The 20,467-nt window shown below is 35.6% G+C and overlaps 1 protein-coding gene across 1 annotated transcript in view; it reads left to right on the plus strand.

The window, feature by feature from the left end:
* Positions 1 to 20,467, plus strand: part of GNAT3 (G protein subunit alpha transducin 3) — a 58,082-nt gene that overhangs the window by 17,736 nt on the left and 19,879 nt on the right. Inside the window, exons 2-4 of the mRNA XM_017523124.2 lie at positions 2,521 to 2,563; positions 8,853 to 8,994; positions 18,891 to 19,048. Of these exons, the coding sequence (XP_017378613.1) occupies positions 2,521 to 2,563; positions 8,853 to 8,994; positions 18,891 to 19,048 (343 nt within the window). The remainder of the gene's footprint in view (positions 1 to 2,520; positions 2,564 to 8,852; positions 8,995 to 18,890; positions 19,049 to 20,467) is intronic.

The following is a 20,467-nucleotide window of genomic DNA, read 5'->3' on the forward strand; positions in this document are numbered from 1 at the left end:
AAATTAAGGAGTTAAAAGACTTACTGAAGATATTACGCACACACGCACGCACGCACACAAATGCACTCACGCACACATACAGGGACAGAAAAAACACTCAAGCCTAGATCATTACACTTTACTTCAGTACTTTGTAGTTTTCATTTCCAAAAAATTTTTAAAAATTAAAAAAAAAATACCTTAATAACAAAGTAGACTCAAGCAATGTCCTGAAAACAACTTGAGGCATAGCACAAAGCAACCGCTGATTTTTCACCAGAGATTTGTGTTTTATCTTTTATAATGTGCATTTTGTATTCCTGCACATGATGTTTGCAAAGTTGACGAGATACCAAAATAAAGTGTTATATTGTATATCATCAACTAAAATAGCTGTTACAGATAAATGCAACACGTTTCTCTATAATATTACTGCCAGCTCCTCCTTTGCCCAGGCCCTGCTCCTTCCCAGATATGTATAACCCATTTTTAAATACTCCCATATTGATTCTTACCTGCAGGCTCCTTAGAATTAGTTAGTGTTATTAGCAACATTCCTTTGTTAAAACAGAAGCAATTGTACTATCTATATACCAAGGTAAATGGGATGCTGGAGACAAGTTTCCATCCTCCAAAGACAATAGGCTTTGTACTGTTCCGAAAAATCAGAGGTTATTACCTAGTTGTTGGGTATTTTTTCTTGCTATTCAATCAATAGTGTATATAAGAAGGCATTCTGGGAGAATGAGAGTAATCTAGAGACTATGGAGTTGAGGACGATTTTTTGGGGGGCTGCAAAGCCAGGAGATAAAAGCTTCCCAAATTATATTCAAATGCAGTAATATATTTTTTCCTTGACAGTATATAATGTTTGCTTTAGAAGATACACTAAGAGAGGTATCTGTTAAAGATTTTCCATAAAATATATTAGCCATATACAGAAAAATGAAACTGGACCTATATCTCTCACCACGTACAAAAATTAGCTCAAGATGGATTAAAGACTTAAGTCCGGAAATGGTAAAAACCCTAGAAGAAAAACTCTTCTGGATATTGGCCTAGGCAAATAATTTGTGACTAAGACTTCAAAAGCAAATGTAACAAACAAAAATAGGCAAATGGGATAAACTAAAAAGCTCTGCACATAAATAATCAACAGAGTAAACAGACAACCTACAGAATGAGAAAACACTTGCAAGCTATGCATCATCGAACAAAGGACTAATATCCAGAATCTACAAGGAATTCAATCTCAATGAGAAAAAAGCAAACAACCCCTCAAAAAGTGGGCAAAAAACATGAACAGACATTTTTCAAAGAAGACATACCAATGGCTAACAATCACATAAGAATATGTTCACCACGACTAATCATCAGAGAAATGTAAATTAAAACTGCAGTAAGAGATCACATTACACAAAGTCAAAATGGCCATTATTAAAAAGTCACAAAACAACAGGTACTAGCAGGGATGTGGAGAAAACGGAATGCTTATGCCCTGTTGGTGGCATGTAAGTTAGTACAACCTCTATGGAAAAGCAGTATGGATATTTCTCAGGGTTAAAAATAGGACAACCATTTGATCCGGCAATCCCACTACTGGATATCTACTCAAAGGAAAATGTATTGTTATTATTATTTTTTGAGATGGAGTTTCACTCTTGTTGCCCAGGCTGGAGTACAATGGCATGATCTCAGCTCATCCAACCTCCGCCTCCTTGGTTCAAGTGATTCTCCTGCCTCAGCCTCCCTAATCACTGGGATTACAGGCATGCACCACCACACCCAGCTAATTTTGTATTTTCAGTAGAGACAGGGTTTCTCCATGTTGGTCAGGCTGGTCTCAAACTCCTGACCTCAGGTGATCCACATGCTTTGGCCTCCCAAAGTGCTGAGATTACAAGCATGATCCACCATGCCCATCCCATATTATTATTAAAAGACACTTGAGCTTGTATGTTTATTGCAGCAATATTTATAATAGAAAGTCATGGAATCAACCTAAGTGTCCATCAACAGAAAATTGGACAATGAAAATGTGATACACACACACACACACACACACACACACACACACACACACACACACCATGGAATACTACTCAGCGATGAAAAAGAACAAAATCATGTCTTTGGCAGCAAATGGATGAAACTGGAGACCACTATCTTAATTAAAATAGTTCAGAAGCAGAAAGTCAAATACGACATGTTCTCACTTATAAGTGGGAACTAAACAATGCATACACATGGCCATACAGAGTAGAATAATAGACACCGGAGACTTGTAAAAGTAGGAGCTTGGGAGGGGGTGAGGAATGAAAAATTACCTGTTGGGTACAATGTACAACATTCAGATGATAGGTACATTAAAAGACCAGACTTCACCACTACACAGTACATGCATGTAACAAAACTCCACTTGTACCCCCTAAGCCTACAAAAAAAAAATTTAAAGATTCTCCATGAAAAGTGATAGCTAGCTTTTAATATCTATACAAATTTGGTATATCAGTTAATAATATTCCTCTTTTTATGTTGCAGGAGCGGGAGAATCTGGGAAAAGTACTATTGTTAAACAAATGAAGTAGGTACATAACTGTCTCAAATGTTTAATATTTGATGTCTGTCCATGTATTTGACCATTCTTAAAATACATGCTTTTGTAAATGCTGATTGACAGTCTTTTCTAAATCATGAGTCACAGCAGAGTGGTCGTAGTTCCTGTGCAAATATACCTTGTATTCTTTAGCAGAAAATGTTGCAGATGAATAATATTATAATTTCCATTTTTAAAAAATGTGCCTCTCAACAAGACAAATGTTTAAAGCATTATATTTTAGTTATATTAATCTGGGAATATCAAGGGCTTTATAATGTGAGCATCAACTGTAAATATTTAAAAATATGTCAATCAATGATCCATTTGAATCTTTGAGAAAACATTATTTTTAATCTCATTGGCATCTTGCCTAGCTGAGAATGAAATGCTTAATCACTATCATGAATTTTGAGGTATTTTTGCATTTCCTTTCTCTTTTTCCTTTTTAAAATGAAATAACTAGACCTGAATTCCTTAATATGAAAATAATAAAAACAAAAATGCCATAATTCAAGAATGCAATGTCCACCTGAACAAAATGGTAACTGATAAGCAAAGGTAAATAGGTGAAACCTCCTGGCTCTGTTACTGCTAGAGAATTTTAAAGGATAATTGTTGCTAAAAAGAAGTAAAAGAAGAAGAAACAGAAGCATCAGTAATAGCAGCAGAAGGAGAAGGAAGAAAGGGAAGGAGAAGGGAAGAGGAGGCGAAGGGAAGAGGAGGAGGATGGAAGAGGAGGAGGAGGGAAGAAGAGGAGGAGGGAAGAGGTGGAGGAGAAGGGAAGAAGAGGAGGATGGAAGAGGAGGAGGAGGGAAGAGGAGGAGGAGGGAAGAGGAGGAGGAGGGAAGAGGAGGAGGAGGGAAGAAGAGGAGGAGGGAAGAGGTGGAGGAGAAGGGAAGAAGAGGAGGAGGAGGAGGGAAGAAGAGGAGGATGGAAGGGGAGGAGGAGGAGGGAAGAAGAGGAGGATGGAAGAGGAGGAGGAGGGAAGAGGAGGAGGATGGAAGAAGAGGAGGAGGGAAGAGGAGGAGGAGGGAAGAGGAGGAGGAGGGAAGAGGAGGAGGAGGGAAGAAGAGGAGGGAAGAGGAGGAGGAGGGAAGAAGAGGAGGAGGAAAAAGCAGGATGAAGAAGAGGAGGACCATTTTTGAGTATATTTTTAAGTTATGTATTAAAGGATCTTGTTCTTTGGGACATACTTTATGAGGGACATACTTTATATCTGCCAGTCAATAATGGAACTGGTTTCAGTCTAAGCCACTGTTTTTCTTTTATGTAATAATATCATGTAAGTTTCATATCAACCAATATTTAAGCTTCACTTATCTGCAACCAAACGTTTGATCTTTCCTACTGTCTCTGAAGAATAGAGCTCCTTTATCCTCTTCCCTGGGATTGTACTATTTTTGAGATTTCAGGTCCATCCTTACAACTAAGTCATCTGGCATTCATTTATAACATTATCACAGTGTCTGCCTGATCTTGTCTCCCAGGCTATGACCATGCTTGAACCTCTCTTATCTTTTTTCATTTCTCCATTCTCTGTCAGCTTAAGTTAAAAAAAAAAAAAAAAGACCCATTATTTGGCTATGTAAAAATTAAAACTTTTAAATATAGTAAACCATAAAAAAATTAAACTAAAATTAGAAAACTGAAAAAAATTATAATAAATATGATAGATAAATAATTGGTGACTAATATACAAAGTTCCATAGATTGCTAAGTAAAACAATAAGCATCCCAATACACATAAATGGGGATAGGCTATGAACAGAGAGTTCACAAATGACAAAATTCAATAGATAATGTATTTTAGGATAACCTCATTAATTATAAAGTTAAAAATCAATCAATGAGGTAATTTTTCATTGCAGTAAATTGACAAACAATAATTTAAAAATAATATTACCTACTAAGAATGAGGTTTTGAGAACTGGGTATTTTTAATTGTTACTTATAAAATTATATGTTACTGAAAATTTATAAAAATAATTTTAATATACATAGTAAGCTGGGAAAATTGCAATTATTGATCTTCTAAATATGCTTCTGATAATTCTCAAAAATAAAATATCAAAATATGCAAAAGTGTGAAAATAAAGTAATTTAAAAATATAAAATATAAAAGCCTGTATAAAGACTTATATCCTTATTTAAGATAATGAAATTTGGGATAGAATAAAGTACCACAAATTAAAATGAAACATAAACAATTAGGTTGCAAAGTTATAGGACTATTCATTCTTCAATTGCCATATTATATAGCTATTACAAATCATGTATTAATCTCAAGTACATGAGAAGGTTTTAATATGAGAAAACGCTATGTTAACTAAAAAACCAGGATACAAAATTGCATGAACATTTTATTTTTTATTTTATTTATTTGAGAAATGGTCTTGCTGTGTCACCCGGACTGCAGTACAATGGCACAATCTTGGCTCACTGCAACTTCCACCTCTCAGATTCAAGCAATTCTCCTGCCTCAGCCTACCAAGTAGCTGGGATTACAGGAGCCTGCCATTATGCCCAGCTAATTTTTTTTTGTTTGATTTTTGTATTTTTAGTAGAGATGGGGTTTCACCATGTTGGCCAGGGTGGTCTCAAACTCCTGACTTCAAGTGATCCACCTGCCTCAGCCTCCCAAAGTGCTGGGATTATAGCTGTGAGCCACTGCACCTGGTGCATGAACATCTTAATCTCAAGTATGATCGAATAGATACAATTTTTCTCTCAATAGTGGAATTTACAGTTTAAAGCACCTTTGCTTTTAATATTGTTAGGCTTTTCACATTTTCTACAATGAGCACTTCTTTCCTTTATAATGCAAAAAGAGCAAGTCTTCTCATTCTGCCTTATCTTTCCTTTTCTCAGTAGAATTTCTGCAAAGAATAATCAAAGTTAGCTCTCTTTACTTATTTGCATCACACATTTGCCTCTGGTAAGTTGTGGAAGTTGCCCTTACAAAGATTATTTCTTATATCATCTCTGAATAGCCATTTTATATGAAGTCTTCTTAAGTCCTTACATTAATTCCACATGATATCACATCTCCCTATGAAAACTTTTCTTCAGCTTCTAGAACTCTTTCCCAGTTTGTCTAACTCTATCTCCTTTATTCTTCTAACTCTATCTCTGACTACATTTAAAATGTTCGTGTATCTGATGTGCCAGGAGACACTAGTACTTCTCTTACTCTGTACCTTCATGAAATGAAAACTACTGGATTTCTATGATTTTCACTAGAATCTTCAAGCAGACTGTTTCAGAATATTTCTTTCAAACTCACACATTTTGTCTAAACTAGGGAGGCAGATACATCTACTGCTATATTATCTGGCTAGGTCCAAATCAGAATAAACAAATTTATCTCTCATCTGGCCTCTATTGCCCTAGCATTAATTACAACAACACCAGCCTACAATGCAATAAATCTCAGTGTAGTTATGCTAACCCTTCACCCCTTCACTAAGTCATGCCACATCTACATAATTTGTCTCCAACACGCCAATGATCTCCACTGCTTTACTTCAAAACTTCATCATTTCTGACCTAGTTTATTTCAGTATCTTCCTAAGGAGCTTCTACCTCCCTTCCCTTCGCGTCATCGCATTATCTACACTGCCATGAACTGATTCATTTAAAGCTGATTGTATCTCCTTGAATTCAACTCTTCACCCGTGTTATCAAGATCAATTTCCTTGTCCTGGCACACAAGACACTGGAGTCCAATTCTTGCTGATGTTTTTATTCTACTGTCCTGCAATTTCTTCCCTCCTACTTCCTGCTTCACTAATGCTGACCTTTTATAAGTCTGTAGACTAGCACATTATAGAAGGCTGAGCTTTGGGACTAAGATCATGGGCTGAAATCAGATTGTGTTTGTGGCCCAGCTGTAACACACAACAACTGAATAAGTTGGGGGTATTGCTGACATTTCTTATTTATAAAATGTAGATCGTAATTACTAAGAAGACAGATGAGGCACATACAACAGTGCTTGGCACATATTGAATGTTTGATAATTGTAAGCATCTATTGGCTCATACTGATCTTTCTGCCTAGCATGATTCTCTCTCCTTTTGACCATCTAGGAATAACTCTCCTTGAACAATCAGCTGATTATCACTGCTTCCAGGATGTCTTCTTTGATCTTTATAACCACTTCTAATAGAGTTTATCACGTTTTCTTTTCTATAGCGTCTTACTACCATTATCATAATGTTCACAAATCTCTTTATATGCTCTGCCTTCTTATAACCACTACTCTTCAACAGAACTTTGTGTGGTGATAGGAAAGTTCTCTAGCTTGCCTTGAAATATGGCAACTGCTAGCCACACGTGGCTTTAATAGCCACTTGTAATGCTGACAGTGTGATTGAGAAACTAAAATTTTGCCGGGCGCGGTGGCTCACGCCTGTAATCCCAGCAATTTGGGAGGCTGAGGAGGGTGGATCACAAGGTCAAGAGATCGAGACCATCCTGGTCAACATGGTGAAACCCCGTCTCTACTAAAAATGCAAAAAATCAGCTGGGCATGGTGGCGCGTGCCTGTAATCCCAGCTACTCGGGAGGCTGAGGCAGGAGAATTGCCTGAACCCAGGAGGCGGAGGTTGTGGTGAGCCGAGATCGCGCCATTGCACTCCAGCCTGGGTAACAAGAGCGAAACTCCGTCTCAAAAAAAAAAAAAAAAAAAGAGAAACTAAAATTTTAATTTTATTTAATTTTAATTAATCAGCCAGTGACTAACATATTATACAGTGGAGCTCCAGTCTATGGTTTTGGAAAGAAGGATATTCTTTAACACATAACATAGTATGTCACAGAAAATACCCAGTAAAAGCCTATTAATTTCAAAGACCTAGGAAGCATCTTTGGAGTTGGAGTGCTCTATCTCACAGAAATTTACATATGCAGCTCATGGAAAAAATGATGTTTGTTTAAAGTCCCACTTCAGCTGGACATCTTTACATCTGTTTTTATTATTTTGCTTTGTGATAAATCCCTCCTCATCTTCTGATAACAGTCAGAACTTGTTTCATGAAGAAAACCAATGTCCATGTTTACTCACAGTTGCCATTTTAATTTAATAATTAATATAATTTTCCAAGTTCAATTTGACAGAAAACTGGGATTTCTTTAATAAGCTTATTCCTGATCTATCCATAAAGATATTTTACTGCATTTTCTACAGCCTTTGTCTGTTTATTTATTTACTTATTTTAGTGACTTAATGGTTTAAGGCAGCAGGACAAACATAATCATGTTTAAAGTAGAAATTCAGAAATGATTGGTAATCAAATATAAAAAAAAACATATAATAAGCATAGGCCCTGCCTTTACTCCTTTCAGTTCAGATTTCTTGAATATGAAGGTTCTAATAACTTCAAAGACATTAAAGATGCGTTTGTGTTCTTCCTCCCGTGCTAAAGCCTTTATACGTGTAGACACAATATAAATCTTTAGTAGGATGACATCCAAAAAGATGCCTAATTAATACAAAGCACTTCAAAACAATAAGAAAAAACAAAAAGGAACAAAAACATATTCTGCAATAAAAATGCAAAAATACATAACTGGCACATGTAATGATTTTAGCTTTTGATAGGCGAATCTATTTTAAGTGATTATTCCAAAACTACTAGTAAAATCTTGATTTTGACTGAATGAGTGGAAGGTAGAGAAGAGTTCAGCCAAATAAAATGTCGAGCGTTTCAACTTTTATAACTCAGTGGCACGTACACAGATGGAGAACTGTCAAGAGATTTAACAGAGGGCAATTACCTGTACTAAAAAAATGCCTTTGTTAATGCTGTAAATAGAAAGCAGGCACTCCTATTTTTCCAGAATGATAGGAAAAGACATGAATGATCTAAATGACTTCACTTCCTCTAGACATCAGGTTGTAAACACAAGGTCAACTTTCAGAACTCTGTATATATCTTTGTCCTGGGAATCTAGAAATTTTTCTCTTAAAAAAAAAAAAAGAGCTTTCAAAGTATAATGTTTATGATTTCCCGTTTTTAAAAAGTATTTTTAAATAACAAATCCTATGTACTTTTATATTTATCATGGGTAGCCGAGAAAGAAAATATTGTATAAATGACAATGATAATAGAAGTCCAAAGGCATGAAACTGTTCAGATTTAGCATATACATATGGTCAAAATTCCTTTTTAATGAATATATACTATAATTTTATTCAAGAAATTTATTTTGATGTCCTTTAGTGTTACAAGCAATTATTCAACTCACAAAACTTTTCATGTTTAAATTATAGGATCATCCATAAGAATGGTTACAGTGAGCAAGAATGCCTGGAGTTCAAAGCAGTAATTTACAGTAATACATTGCAATCCATCCTAGCTATTGTGAAAGCCATGACTACCCTTGGGATTGATTATGTAAATCCCAGAAGTGCAGTAAGTATGCAAATAAAGACAGCTGTAAGTCCTGCAATAGAGGTTGGGCCATAAAATAATAGGACTTGATAAGTTCATAGTATTAATCTATATCCAACATTTTAAAATATGAAATATGAATTTTGAAGCATTAATTCCATTTAGTGTAAGATTTCTTATTTTCCTTGAAGTGAAACTTTTTACTGAATAATATATTATTCAACATTAGTTGTTTTTCTGAGGATTAAGCTTAATATCAAATAATACACTATAACAAATAAAAGTATTGCTTATGCTTGCTAAATACAAAAGGGTTATGGCATAAACACAATTTGCAATATCTCTAGATTAATTTTTGTAGTTATGAGTCATTTCAAAGAGACTAGCTGTTGCTTAATAATAACACAACAATTATGATTAATGTTTGATGATGATTACAAAGTCTGTGACAACAGGGAAATGCTTATTTTATAATGCTAAGTTTTTTTTAAAAATGAATTCAAATTGTAGGAGTAAGCAAATATTTGTATATTAAGTATATTCAAAGTACTCATAGTTCTATTTGTAAGGTAGAAACAAAATAATTTTATCTTCTCCCTACTTTATATTTTGCTATATAATAATTTTACATTAAAATATATTTGAAATCCATTTATTTTGAAAGTTTATATCCAAACACATAAAATTACTTGGCAAATGAAACTTACAGTATTATCCAAAGAACCATAGTTGACCCCACCCAAAAAAAGAGTAACTGAGTAGAATCCACAAGAAGAACTCACCCATTTCCATATGTCTCCTCCAGGAGCAGCTGGGCATCTGGTTACCTCCAGAGGATGCCAGTTGAATTCCTACCAATGTAATTCCTGGAAACCTTGCTATAGGAACAATAAAAATAGAGAGCAAAAGTATAGTAAGGATGAAGGAAGAGGAGTCATTTGAACTCCCTCGCCCAGTTTAGTGGACCTGGTAAATGGCCACTGGACGTGGTAAATGACCACTGGAAATCATTACAATGAAAACAACAACAATAACAAAGGCTTTTCCATGCGCTTAACATTAAAGGAAGGGGTAAATCCCCCTTTCCTCCTGTCACTTTTCTTCAAAGAACAAGGAAATGCTAAGTATGGCCTTCTGGCAGATAGTTTATAAAGCAAGGAGTCAGGTATTTTACTAATTCCCATTTCTAGCTTTCTCCCCAGTTTGCTCCAATCTATTTCTCTGGCTACAGTTTCCCTCTCATGTGTAAAAGGGGAACTTGGAGGAGCTGAACTCCAAGATCCTTTTATTCTTTATCTCTGTGTCTTAGTGATAATGTTCTTATTTAAGTGTAGTTCAATTATGGATCTGACCTTGGCTTTTCCTAAGAACGTAGGATTTTAAATTGGCTCTTAAGAAACAACATAGTATAACCACCTTAATTTAAAAGAAAAAAGAAAAGGCTCAAAGAAGATTAGTTGGTTTACATTAAGTAGCTAGAGTTTATGGCAAAAATCCACTTCTGGATTCCATGATGGTGGCTTTTCGCTATTAAAGGATTTAATGATTACAAATACTTATTTTACTTTTTTCTCTTAGGCAATAATAGTTACTAAAATAGATATACCTTCTGAATTCCTTTGAGAATGATTTAATGATGTTTAAATTTGTAGATACAATATGATATTCAGTGTATTTGTACCAGACAAGTTGGAAATGACAACCTTGCCTATTACTACATATTTAAATATTATGTGTCCTTCATATGGCCCAGAGTTTGTAAAATAGTGATACTCTAATCACTAAAGACCTGAGATGTGACTGGATGTGGTGGCTCATGCCTATAATCTCAATGCTTTGGGAGGCTGAGGCAAGAGGATCACTTCAGTCCAGGAGTTTCAGGCCAGTCTGAACAATATAACTAATCCTGTGTCTATCCAAAAAAAAAAAAAAAGGAAGAAGAAGAAGAAAATTAGCTAGGCATGGTGGCATATACCTGTATTCCCAGCTGCTTGGGAGGCTGAGGTGTGAGGCTCCCTTGAGCCTGGGAGGTCGAGGTTGCAGTGAACTGTGATGGTGCCACTTGTACTCCAGCCTGTGCAACAGAGCAAGACCCTGTATTGGGAAAACAAACAAACAAACAAACAAACATGAGATCAGAAAAGTCTTAATGATTTGACATATAGGGAAATGAAAACAATGTACTGTACACATTGCTGCCATCATGCTAATTAGAAAATAAAAGTACAGTTTATTCAAATAGTACATTGAATGGTGTAAATAGAGCAATGTAAGCAGTACTTAGCCACTGTCATAACTTCTCAGGAGTAACTATGTCCTCAGCTCTCAGAACATCATAGTTGTCAGGGACAACATAGTTCCTATTTTGATTTCAACTGATATTAACTCAAGCAGTTTCAACTGCATTCTAGTATTTGATTTTGAGATTAATATACTCTCTACCTGTTTAAAATTGTTTATTTAACAGATTGATTGCTGACCACTACCAACATGTGACTTTCAGAGTTCTGATTAGCTCTCTGTTTATTTATACAAGTGCATAACCTTTTACATAACCATTTCCACATGATCACACAGATTACCAAAGGGAGAAAGTTCTGATAGAAAAATTACATGAGCTTTATTAGTAACTGGGTCTGTAAGTTTAGACAAGTTAACCTCTCTAAACTTTAGTGTCTGCTTCCACAGGATATTATGGCTTTCCTCCTTGAGTTACCATGACCTTTAAAGGAGGAAGCAAAAACATAAGAAATCCACTATAGGCTGGGCGCAGTGGCTCACACCTGTAATCCCAGCACTTTGGGTGACTGAGGTAGATGAATCATGAGGTCAGGAGTTTGAGACCAGACTGATCAACATGGTGAAACCCCATGTCAACTAAAAATACAAAAATTTGCCAGGCATAGTGATGCGTGCCTATAATCCCAGCTACTCAGGAGGCTGTGGCTGGAGAATCGCTTGAACCCGGAAGGCGGAGGTTGTGGTAAACTGAGATCGCACCATTGCACTCCAGCCTGGGCAACAGAGTGAGACTCCAAGAAAAGAAGAAAAGAAAAGAAAAAAGAAAAGAAAAGAAAGAAAAGAAAAGAGAAAGAAAGAAGGAAAGAAAGAAAGAAAGAAAGAAAGGAAGGAAGGAAGGAAGGAAGGAAGGAAGGAAGGAAGGAAGGAAGGAAGGAAAGAAAAGAAAAGAAAAGAAAAGAAAAGAAAAGAAAAGAAAAGAAAAGAAAAGAAAGAGAAAAAGAAAAGAAAGAAAGATGGAAAGAAAAAGAGAGAAAGAAGGAAAGAAAGAAAGATGGAAAGAAAAAGAGAGAAAGAAGGAAAGAAAGAAGGAAAGAAGGAAAGAAGAAGGAAAGAAAGAAAGAAAGAAAAGAAATCCACTATAATATAGGGTATTATAGAATATGTTTCCAGTAAACATTAGGTATTTTTATTTTTCAATACTTATTTTGAATATAGGATCATTAAAATTTATGTATTAAAATCTACACATCCAACTTCATTTGAAAAGAATTATTTTTTATTAAACTATTATTTATGTGGTAGACATTAAGTTGGATACTGGGATTGTAGAGAGGGCTCAGCAGTAACTGAGATGGAATAATATTGTCATCAGGAGAGGAGAGCTAGGTGTTTAACAAATAACTACAAATAATGTGCTATTTCAAAAGGGCAGTGCCGCTAAATATGGAGCTGGATCCTTGCTTATAGAAAATATTACTAAGAAGAGGAACACTAACATTAAATGAGGATGGAAAGAACTAATTAATCTGGTTTTGGAAATGCGTTTGTAAGTTCCATGGGATATATACATATGTAAGCAATTACAAATGTGCATTTGAAGCCCAAAATGGATACTTTGTCTAGAGATCTAAATCTAGGTGTTAGTGGCATGCCATTACACTATGGCATAGAATTCATACTAAGAAAGTAGAATGGAACAGGTGAAGCCCTTAGATTAAGAAGAGAGGGGTATCAGGGATAACGGAGTCTAGGGAAGAGTGTTAAAAAAAACAAACAATATTTTCTGCTCATTTGTTAGGAAAAGGAAACTTCAGGGGAGAGGATAGAAGAGTAAAAGGAAAATCAGAAGCATATGAAATCACAGAATTCAAGAGAAGTGTTCCAAAGGGAGCTATCCACATTGAAAGATCTTGCCAGGTAAAGAAAGGAGACTATTAAATAGAACCTATTGGATTTAGAAATATGGGGCCATTGGGAATATAGCGAGAGAGGTTTCAGAAGACCAGTGGACTCACACTCCAGCGGAGTGTGTGGAGAAATGAGATCAGGCTATTAGGACAGTTAAAGACAATATTTTCAGGACCTATAGCCAAGGAGTAGGAGCGAGATGGGATCTGTATTTAGAGGAGAAGCAGCTAAATGGGGCTTGTTCTTATAGGCTGTGGTTTAGTATTTGATAGGCTTGTAATTTCATAAGCATAGAACTTGAAAAGAGGGTTAAACTTAAGAAACAGGAAAGGAGAAATTATGAAGATATTTAGTAAGTTTCTACTTATCCTTTTAAATATTATATCCTATTTTAGAGCATATAGAATCCACTCAACTGACATAAAAGAATGCTGAAAATTGTAACACTTTTACTACATGATTTGAGTGCTGTTGTAACCATTTTGGACATAGAACCCTACAAAGTAAACTCTACAATATGAACCAAAAAGCCCTGCTTCCTCAAGATGTTCTACAATTAAAGTTCTGTGATCAAATCTGTTTGGTGTATATGCATACAATAACAAGTTGGAAATTTTCAACCGATATTAATACTCAAAGATTCTGAAAACCCAGTAGAAACAAAACGTGGCATTTTTAACTTAGCATTTCTCAGCATTTCTAGCTACACTATATAGCCTTCCTTCCTCTGGATTTATTTTCATGATCTTTGGAAATATGATGCTAGGGTTCGGAATGAGTTCCACAAAGTTCTAAGACCACCTGGGATCCCTCATATTAATGATGAAGGTTTGAGTAATCTGTAGGGAAAATATATATTTTATTTTCTATACAATGTATTCCCAAAGTTACACAATCTTAAGAGAATGACAACGGGCTGACAGGTGCAGCAAACCACGAATACACGTATATACCTATGTAACAAACCGGCACATTCTGCACATGTATCCCAGAACTTAAAGTAAAATAAAAATTGAATAAATAAAAAATATTCTTTTAAAAAGAGAGAGACAGAGAGAGAGAATGAGCCATTCCAGGACCACCATAATTCCCAAGCTTTTCCAAATACCTCATGGGAAATAAAACTTCTTTGGGATGCCACTCCAATTCACAGGGTGATATTTGAAAAGTGTGGCAGAAAGGGTGATCAAAGAAGGCTTTATTGAGGAGGTGGTACTGGGAAGAGACTTGAGTGAAAAAGGAAGTAAACCGCAGAAAGGACATGGAGGGAACAACCCCTATGAGCTGAAATGGGGGCTTCGTGAATTCAAGGAGCAGCAAGTTGTTAGGCGCATCTTGAATCTCAGGGGCAGGGAGAGAAAGGGAGAAAGAGGGAGGGAAATAGGGGGTCAAAACACGTACAGCTTTGTGAGTCACAGTAAGGGATAAAGGATTTGGGTTTTATTTTCAGTTTTGAGTTTGGTGAGAAATTACTAGAGTTTTTAAAATATGGCAATAAAATAGTAGACGTTAATTGTTCAATCAGTTAGGCTACTATAAGGAAGGTAACTTTTCATATTATCTATACATTTTGGTGTTATATATTTTTAAAAAAATCACATTTGATGAGTAGGCTCAATCTCTTAAAAACATTAAAGAATTTTAAATTTAAAAAATTTTTTTACTTCTAAAAATTTAAAGTTTTTAATTCTTTAAATTACATTAGCTTTTCAATAATCACAGAAAAACATCAATAACTGAAATATACTATGTTCAATAAAGTATTATTTATAGTTAAAAAAAAATAACAACTGTGTATTGCCAGAGATTCTTAAGAACAGTTACGCCACCTTGAAGCTTTTAAAAAATATCTTTGCAGGGCCTGACATGCAGAGATTCTGATTCATTTTGTTTGGGTGACAGTTTTGCTATCAGTATATTTAAGGGTACCCCATATGCTTATAATGTGCAGCCTGGATTGAAAATTATCACTATGGGCTCCACCTATGCATGCACAAATTTAAAAAGTAAAAGGTCTAGAGACACAAAAACCGACCAGATAGGATAATTTGCCTTTGTGGGAGGTTATAGGACTGAAGTGGTCAAGGAAGACTTTGTAACATCTAAGTGTCTAAAGTAAAACTATATTCATGATACCTCTACAAATAAAGTCTATTTAAATGATAAATGGAATATTTTTAAAGAAATGAAACAGTATATTTATTTGGTTTATAGAGATATGCTGACAAGATGTATAACTTTTTCTCCTTAGGGATAAAACTGTGTAGTGGTTGTTTCATTGCATCATTCATTCTAAATAGCACTTTAATAGTGGAAGGAACAAATAGGATGATGCTAGCAAAAGTGACCAGAGCATATTTCGCTGGACTTGCAGTTCTTTCACATCCATTTAATAGAGAAATGAGGTTGTAAAAATCTATCCTGTGTCGATGCTAGAAAATCAGGTGGAGCGTTGATTTGGCCATTTGTTGACAAAAAAAGCCAAACTTCGCAAAATACTGGAAGAGATTTATTTTTGAGCCAAATGTGAGTACCATGGCCCATGGCACAGCTTCAGAAGGACCTGAGAACATATGCCCAAAGTAGTTATTACTTGATTTTATACATTCTATGGGGACAAAAGTTACAGGAAGATATCAGTCAATACATGCAAGGTCCAGAAACGCAACGCAGGACAACTTGAAGCAGGACCTTCCAGTCATACATTTTCAACATTTTGTTGAAATTCAAACATTTTCAAACATTTTCTGATTGCTAATTGGTTGAAAGAGTTAAGTTATTGTATAAAGGCCTAGAATGAATAGAAAGGAGTCTCTGGGTTAAGATAAGAGGCTGTGGAGACCAAGGTTCTTATTATGTAGATAAAGTCTCATATTGCACCCTTGGAGGCAATAGATGGCAAGTATTTCCTATTTTCACCTTTAAAAAGTGCTAGACTCTCAGCTAATCTCAGCATGATCAGAAAAGGACTTGAAAAGGGAAGGGGATTCTTTACACAATGTAAATTTCCCCCACAAAAGACAGGTTTTCAGGGCCATTTCAATATATGTCAAAAAATACATATTTGGGGATAAAATAATTTCTTTCAGTGCCTACTCTATACTAGAGTCAGGTTGGAATTTGGAATCTTATTGCTCTAGTCTGTTTTTATCAGTCCTAAGATCTCTGGTGTTTTTTTTTTATTTGTTTGTTTGTTTTTGTATTTTTAGTAGAGATGGGGTTTCACCATGTTGGGCAGGATGGTCTCGATCTCTTGACCTGGTGATCCGCCCAGCTCAGCTTCTCAAAGTGCTGGGATTACAAGTGTGAGCCACTGGCTAAAATCTCTGTTTTAATGTTAATGCTGGTGAGTTGTGTCTGAATTCCAAAGGGAGGAGAGCATAATGAGGCATGTCTGACCCCACCCTTCCTATCATGGCCTGAACTAGTTTTTCAGGTTTACTTTGGAATTCCCTTGGCCTAGAGGGATTTCTATTGGTTGGGGGCTTAGAATTCTGTTGCTTGAGGGACTTAGAAACTTGTTTTTGATTTACACATTGAATACTTGAACCAGTGATCATCTGATCATTTTAGTTTTTAACAATAAAATCTGATTGTGAAGAAAGACGGATTAAGTTTTTTTTGTTTTGTTTTGTTTTGTTTTTGCCTTAACAGTGTCTATCTTTTAAGCTAGTGACATGCCCTTATTTTTTGTACAAAGAGCAAATTTTTGATAAAATAGTAGAAAAAACTGTAGCCAATTCAAAACAATAATAAGCTGAATTGTATCAGAAAAGCAGCAAGTTCTTATTGAACATACTTCATTGGTAGTGTCAGAGGCATTTGAACTAGAGCAACTTCATCTTAAATAGGAGCTGAGGAAAATGAGACTGAGACCCACTGGGCTGCATTCCCAGAGAGTTAAGACATTCTAAGTTACAGGGTGAGATGGGAGGTCAGTACAAGATACAAATTGTAACAACTTTGCTGATAAACAGGTTGCAGTAAAGAAGCTGGCTCAAACCTGTCAAAACCAAGAGAGCCATGAGAGTGACCTCTGCTCATTCTCACTGCTATACTCCTACCAGCACCATGACAGTTTACAAAGGCCATGAACATCAGGAAATTACCCTATATGCTCTAACAAGGGGAGGCATGAACAATCCACCCCCTGTTTGGCATAACATCAAGAAATAGCCATAAAAATGAGCAACCGGCAGCCCTCAGGGCTGCTCTGTATATGGAGTCGCCATTCTTTTACTCCTTTGCTTCCTGAATAAGCTCGCGTTCACTTTACTCTCTGGATTTGCCCTGAATTCTTTCTTGTGTGAGATCCAAGAATCATCTCTTGGGATCTGGAACGGGACCCCTTTCCTTTAACAGTAACAGCCTGACACGGCACAAAATGTGCTTGCGTTTTACTCCTCTTCTGATGCTTATGGTTTTTACTGGTTTACTGGTTTCTAAAACTCAGAGTTTCAGATTCCTCACATGTAAAATGGGGAGAATAAAGTGTCTATCTCACAGTGGTGAGGATTATGTGAGATAGTATATGTGCAGTTTTGTAAATTGTAATAATATGCACTAGAAGGATTCTGAGCTGAAAAGGATATTGGATTTGGAAGCTGACAAGGTTGAGCTCAGATTTCTCCATTTACCTGGACTATTACCACAATCAATTTAATTATTCTCAAACTCAAACTCTTTAAAAAAAATTTGTCATAAAGCTGTTTTGATTATTAGTTTAAATAAATTGCAGACTTTAGTATTTACTCAATAAACTTCTATTTCCGCCTTCCCTGGTAACCTCCAAATCTCATCCCAACAGGACTAAGACCATAATTCCTTGCTTTGCATAAAAAATTCTCACCTCTGGCCTACTGATTCATTCCAAAGGCATGCAATCAACAGTACCTACAGGGATGTTCCAAAATATTATGTGGACCTAAATGTTTGACATTCTTTCTTTATATGATTATGAAGGGGTACCGATGACAAAAAAATACTATATACTAATTTTTTGAAAAAATACAATTTTAGAATAATGAATTTATTTCCCATGTTTACTTTTTTTTTTTTTTTTTTTTTGACAGGGTCTGGTTCTGTCACCTAGGCTGGAGTGCAGTGGTGCAATCTCTGCTCACTGCAACCTCTGCCTCCCAGAATCAAGCAATTCTCCCACCTTAGCCTCCCAAGTAGCTGAGACTACAGACAAGCACTATCATCCCTAATTTTTTTGTAAAGAAGAATTTTGCCATGTTGCCTAGGCTGGTCTCAAACTCCTGGATTTAAGTGACCCACCCACCTGAGCCTCCCAAAGTGCTGGGATTATAGGCATGAGCCACCATGTCCAGCCTACTCTAATTTTTATTTTTATTTTTCTAGAAAAATTCATGGCAAATGATTAAAAAAAGAAAATACCAGATTAGATCAGGTTAATTTTTCTTTTACCTTAGTATAACCTGTAGACCTTCTATAAACTCAATATGAGTATGGCAAACTATTATTATCATTCTTGATATCATATTCAGAAGTCAGCGATAAATTCCAAAATATGCTAATGGCTTCACATAATATTTTATAGTTTTTGCAAGGAGAACTCTTTTGGACATCACTCAGCCATGAGAAACTTTAGTTCTATTTATCTCAATATAGTTTGAAAAGATGTTTGGTGGAATTATTAGCTAAAGGAATAAGATTAAAATCATCTCATTAAAATATTCTATTAGAAAAACAGAACATGTGATTCCAAATAATCCATTCTTATTCTAACTAAAACACTGTTCTAGGAGGACCAACGACAACTTTATGCAATGGCAAGTTCCCTGGAAGATGGTGGCATGACGCCTCAACTGGCTGAGGTAATAAAACGACTGTGGAGAGATCCAGGGATTCAGGCCTGCTTTGAAAGGGCATCTGAGTATCAGCTCAATGACTCGGCAGCTTAGTAAGTGAATTCACTTTAAGGGGAATTGGAGGCAAAACATTTAAAATTAAGAATTATAATTCTACTTGCTTTGTATTTGTAAATGCAAATGAGGAAAGTAAATGGTGTTACATTTTATTATAGTAAAATAAAAAGGAATTGAAGAGAAATAAAAATGAACAAGGTGACATAATGAGATGTAAAAATATATAACCAGGGGAACATTTTAAATAACTAAGTTTGAAACTCTGCCTGAGAAGATACATATGTTGCAAATATCTTCTCTTGATTTAAAAAGACTTCACCATTATGCATAGCATTCCACATTAACACAGACTGGTGACGTGTACACTGAGGTTTCGGGCTATTCACTTCATCTCTATTCATATTAGTGAAATCATCTCCTAGATTAATTTTATTAATGACACATGCCTTGGCTCATTGGGTTGATGACCATGATACAAAATTCTAGAAGAAATTAATGAATTAATTTCTAAAACACTTGTATACCAGGGGATTCATTTGGAGTCTGAAAAAATTGTATAAATTTCACTGCTTATATCACCCATTAGCTCTAATTAACCATAAAGAAATTAGGAGCTTGTGACACTATTTATAATTTCATTGTCAAAGTGATATAAAATTTTCTTTTAGTGTGAGGCACAGAGGCTCATGCCCATAATCCCAGCACTTTGGGAGGCCAGGGCAGGCAGATTGCTTGAGCTCAAGAATTTGAGAACAGCCTGGGCAAAGCCAAGTTGCCACGAAAAAATACAAAAATTAGCAAGCTATGGTGGCACTTGCCTGTTGTCCCAGCTACTTGGGAAGCTGAGATGGAGAATTGCTTGAGCCCAGGAGGTCAAGGCTGCAGTGAGCAGAGATCGCACCACTGCACTCCAGCTGCGCCAACAGAGCAAGATCCTGTCACCAAAAAAAAAAACAAAAAACAAAAAACCCACCAAAAACAATTCTTTTAGCAAGTGGTTCCTAACATAGCCTGCCACTATATGCCTGCAAGATGTGTGCATATATGAAACAATCTAATTACTTATTTTCTATTTCTGTTCATACATGTGTGAAAAAGTGTAAATATAGTTCTTTTGATGAATCATCCCCCCAACAGAACCTGCTAGCATTATTTAATTAAACAAAAACAAAACAGTAACATAAAAGTGAAGCAAATGGAAAAGATCAGTTAAGGACAGAACAACGAAGCTTGCATGACCCTTCAGATTTTTAATCACTGATGGACAAAATGATTATGGAGAGAAAATAAGCTATATAAATTCTAGGGGAAAAATCTTCTGTAATTATTCATTCATCTTTATTTTAGACCTCAATTTCAAAGGGCACATTGCTTTTGGAGGAAAGAGTTGCTCCTAGCTCTCTGATGAAGGAGAGAATGAGGCTTGTTTTGTGATTGTATTAAGTTGAATAACT

This window comes from Cebus imitator, unplaced genomic scaffold (genome assembly GCF_001604975.1).
Source record: "Cebus imitator isolate Cc_AM_T3 unplaced genomic scaffold, Cebus_imitator-1.0 Scaffold26, whole genome shotgun sequence".
In the NCBI taxonomy this organism is placed as follows: domain Eukaryota; kingdom Metazoa; phylum Chordata; class Mammalia; order Primates; family Cebidae; genus Cebus; species Cebus imitator.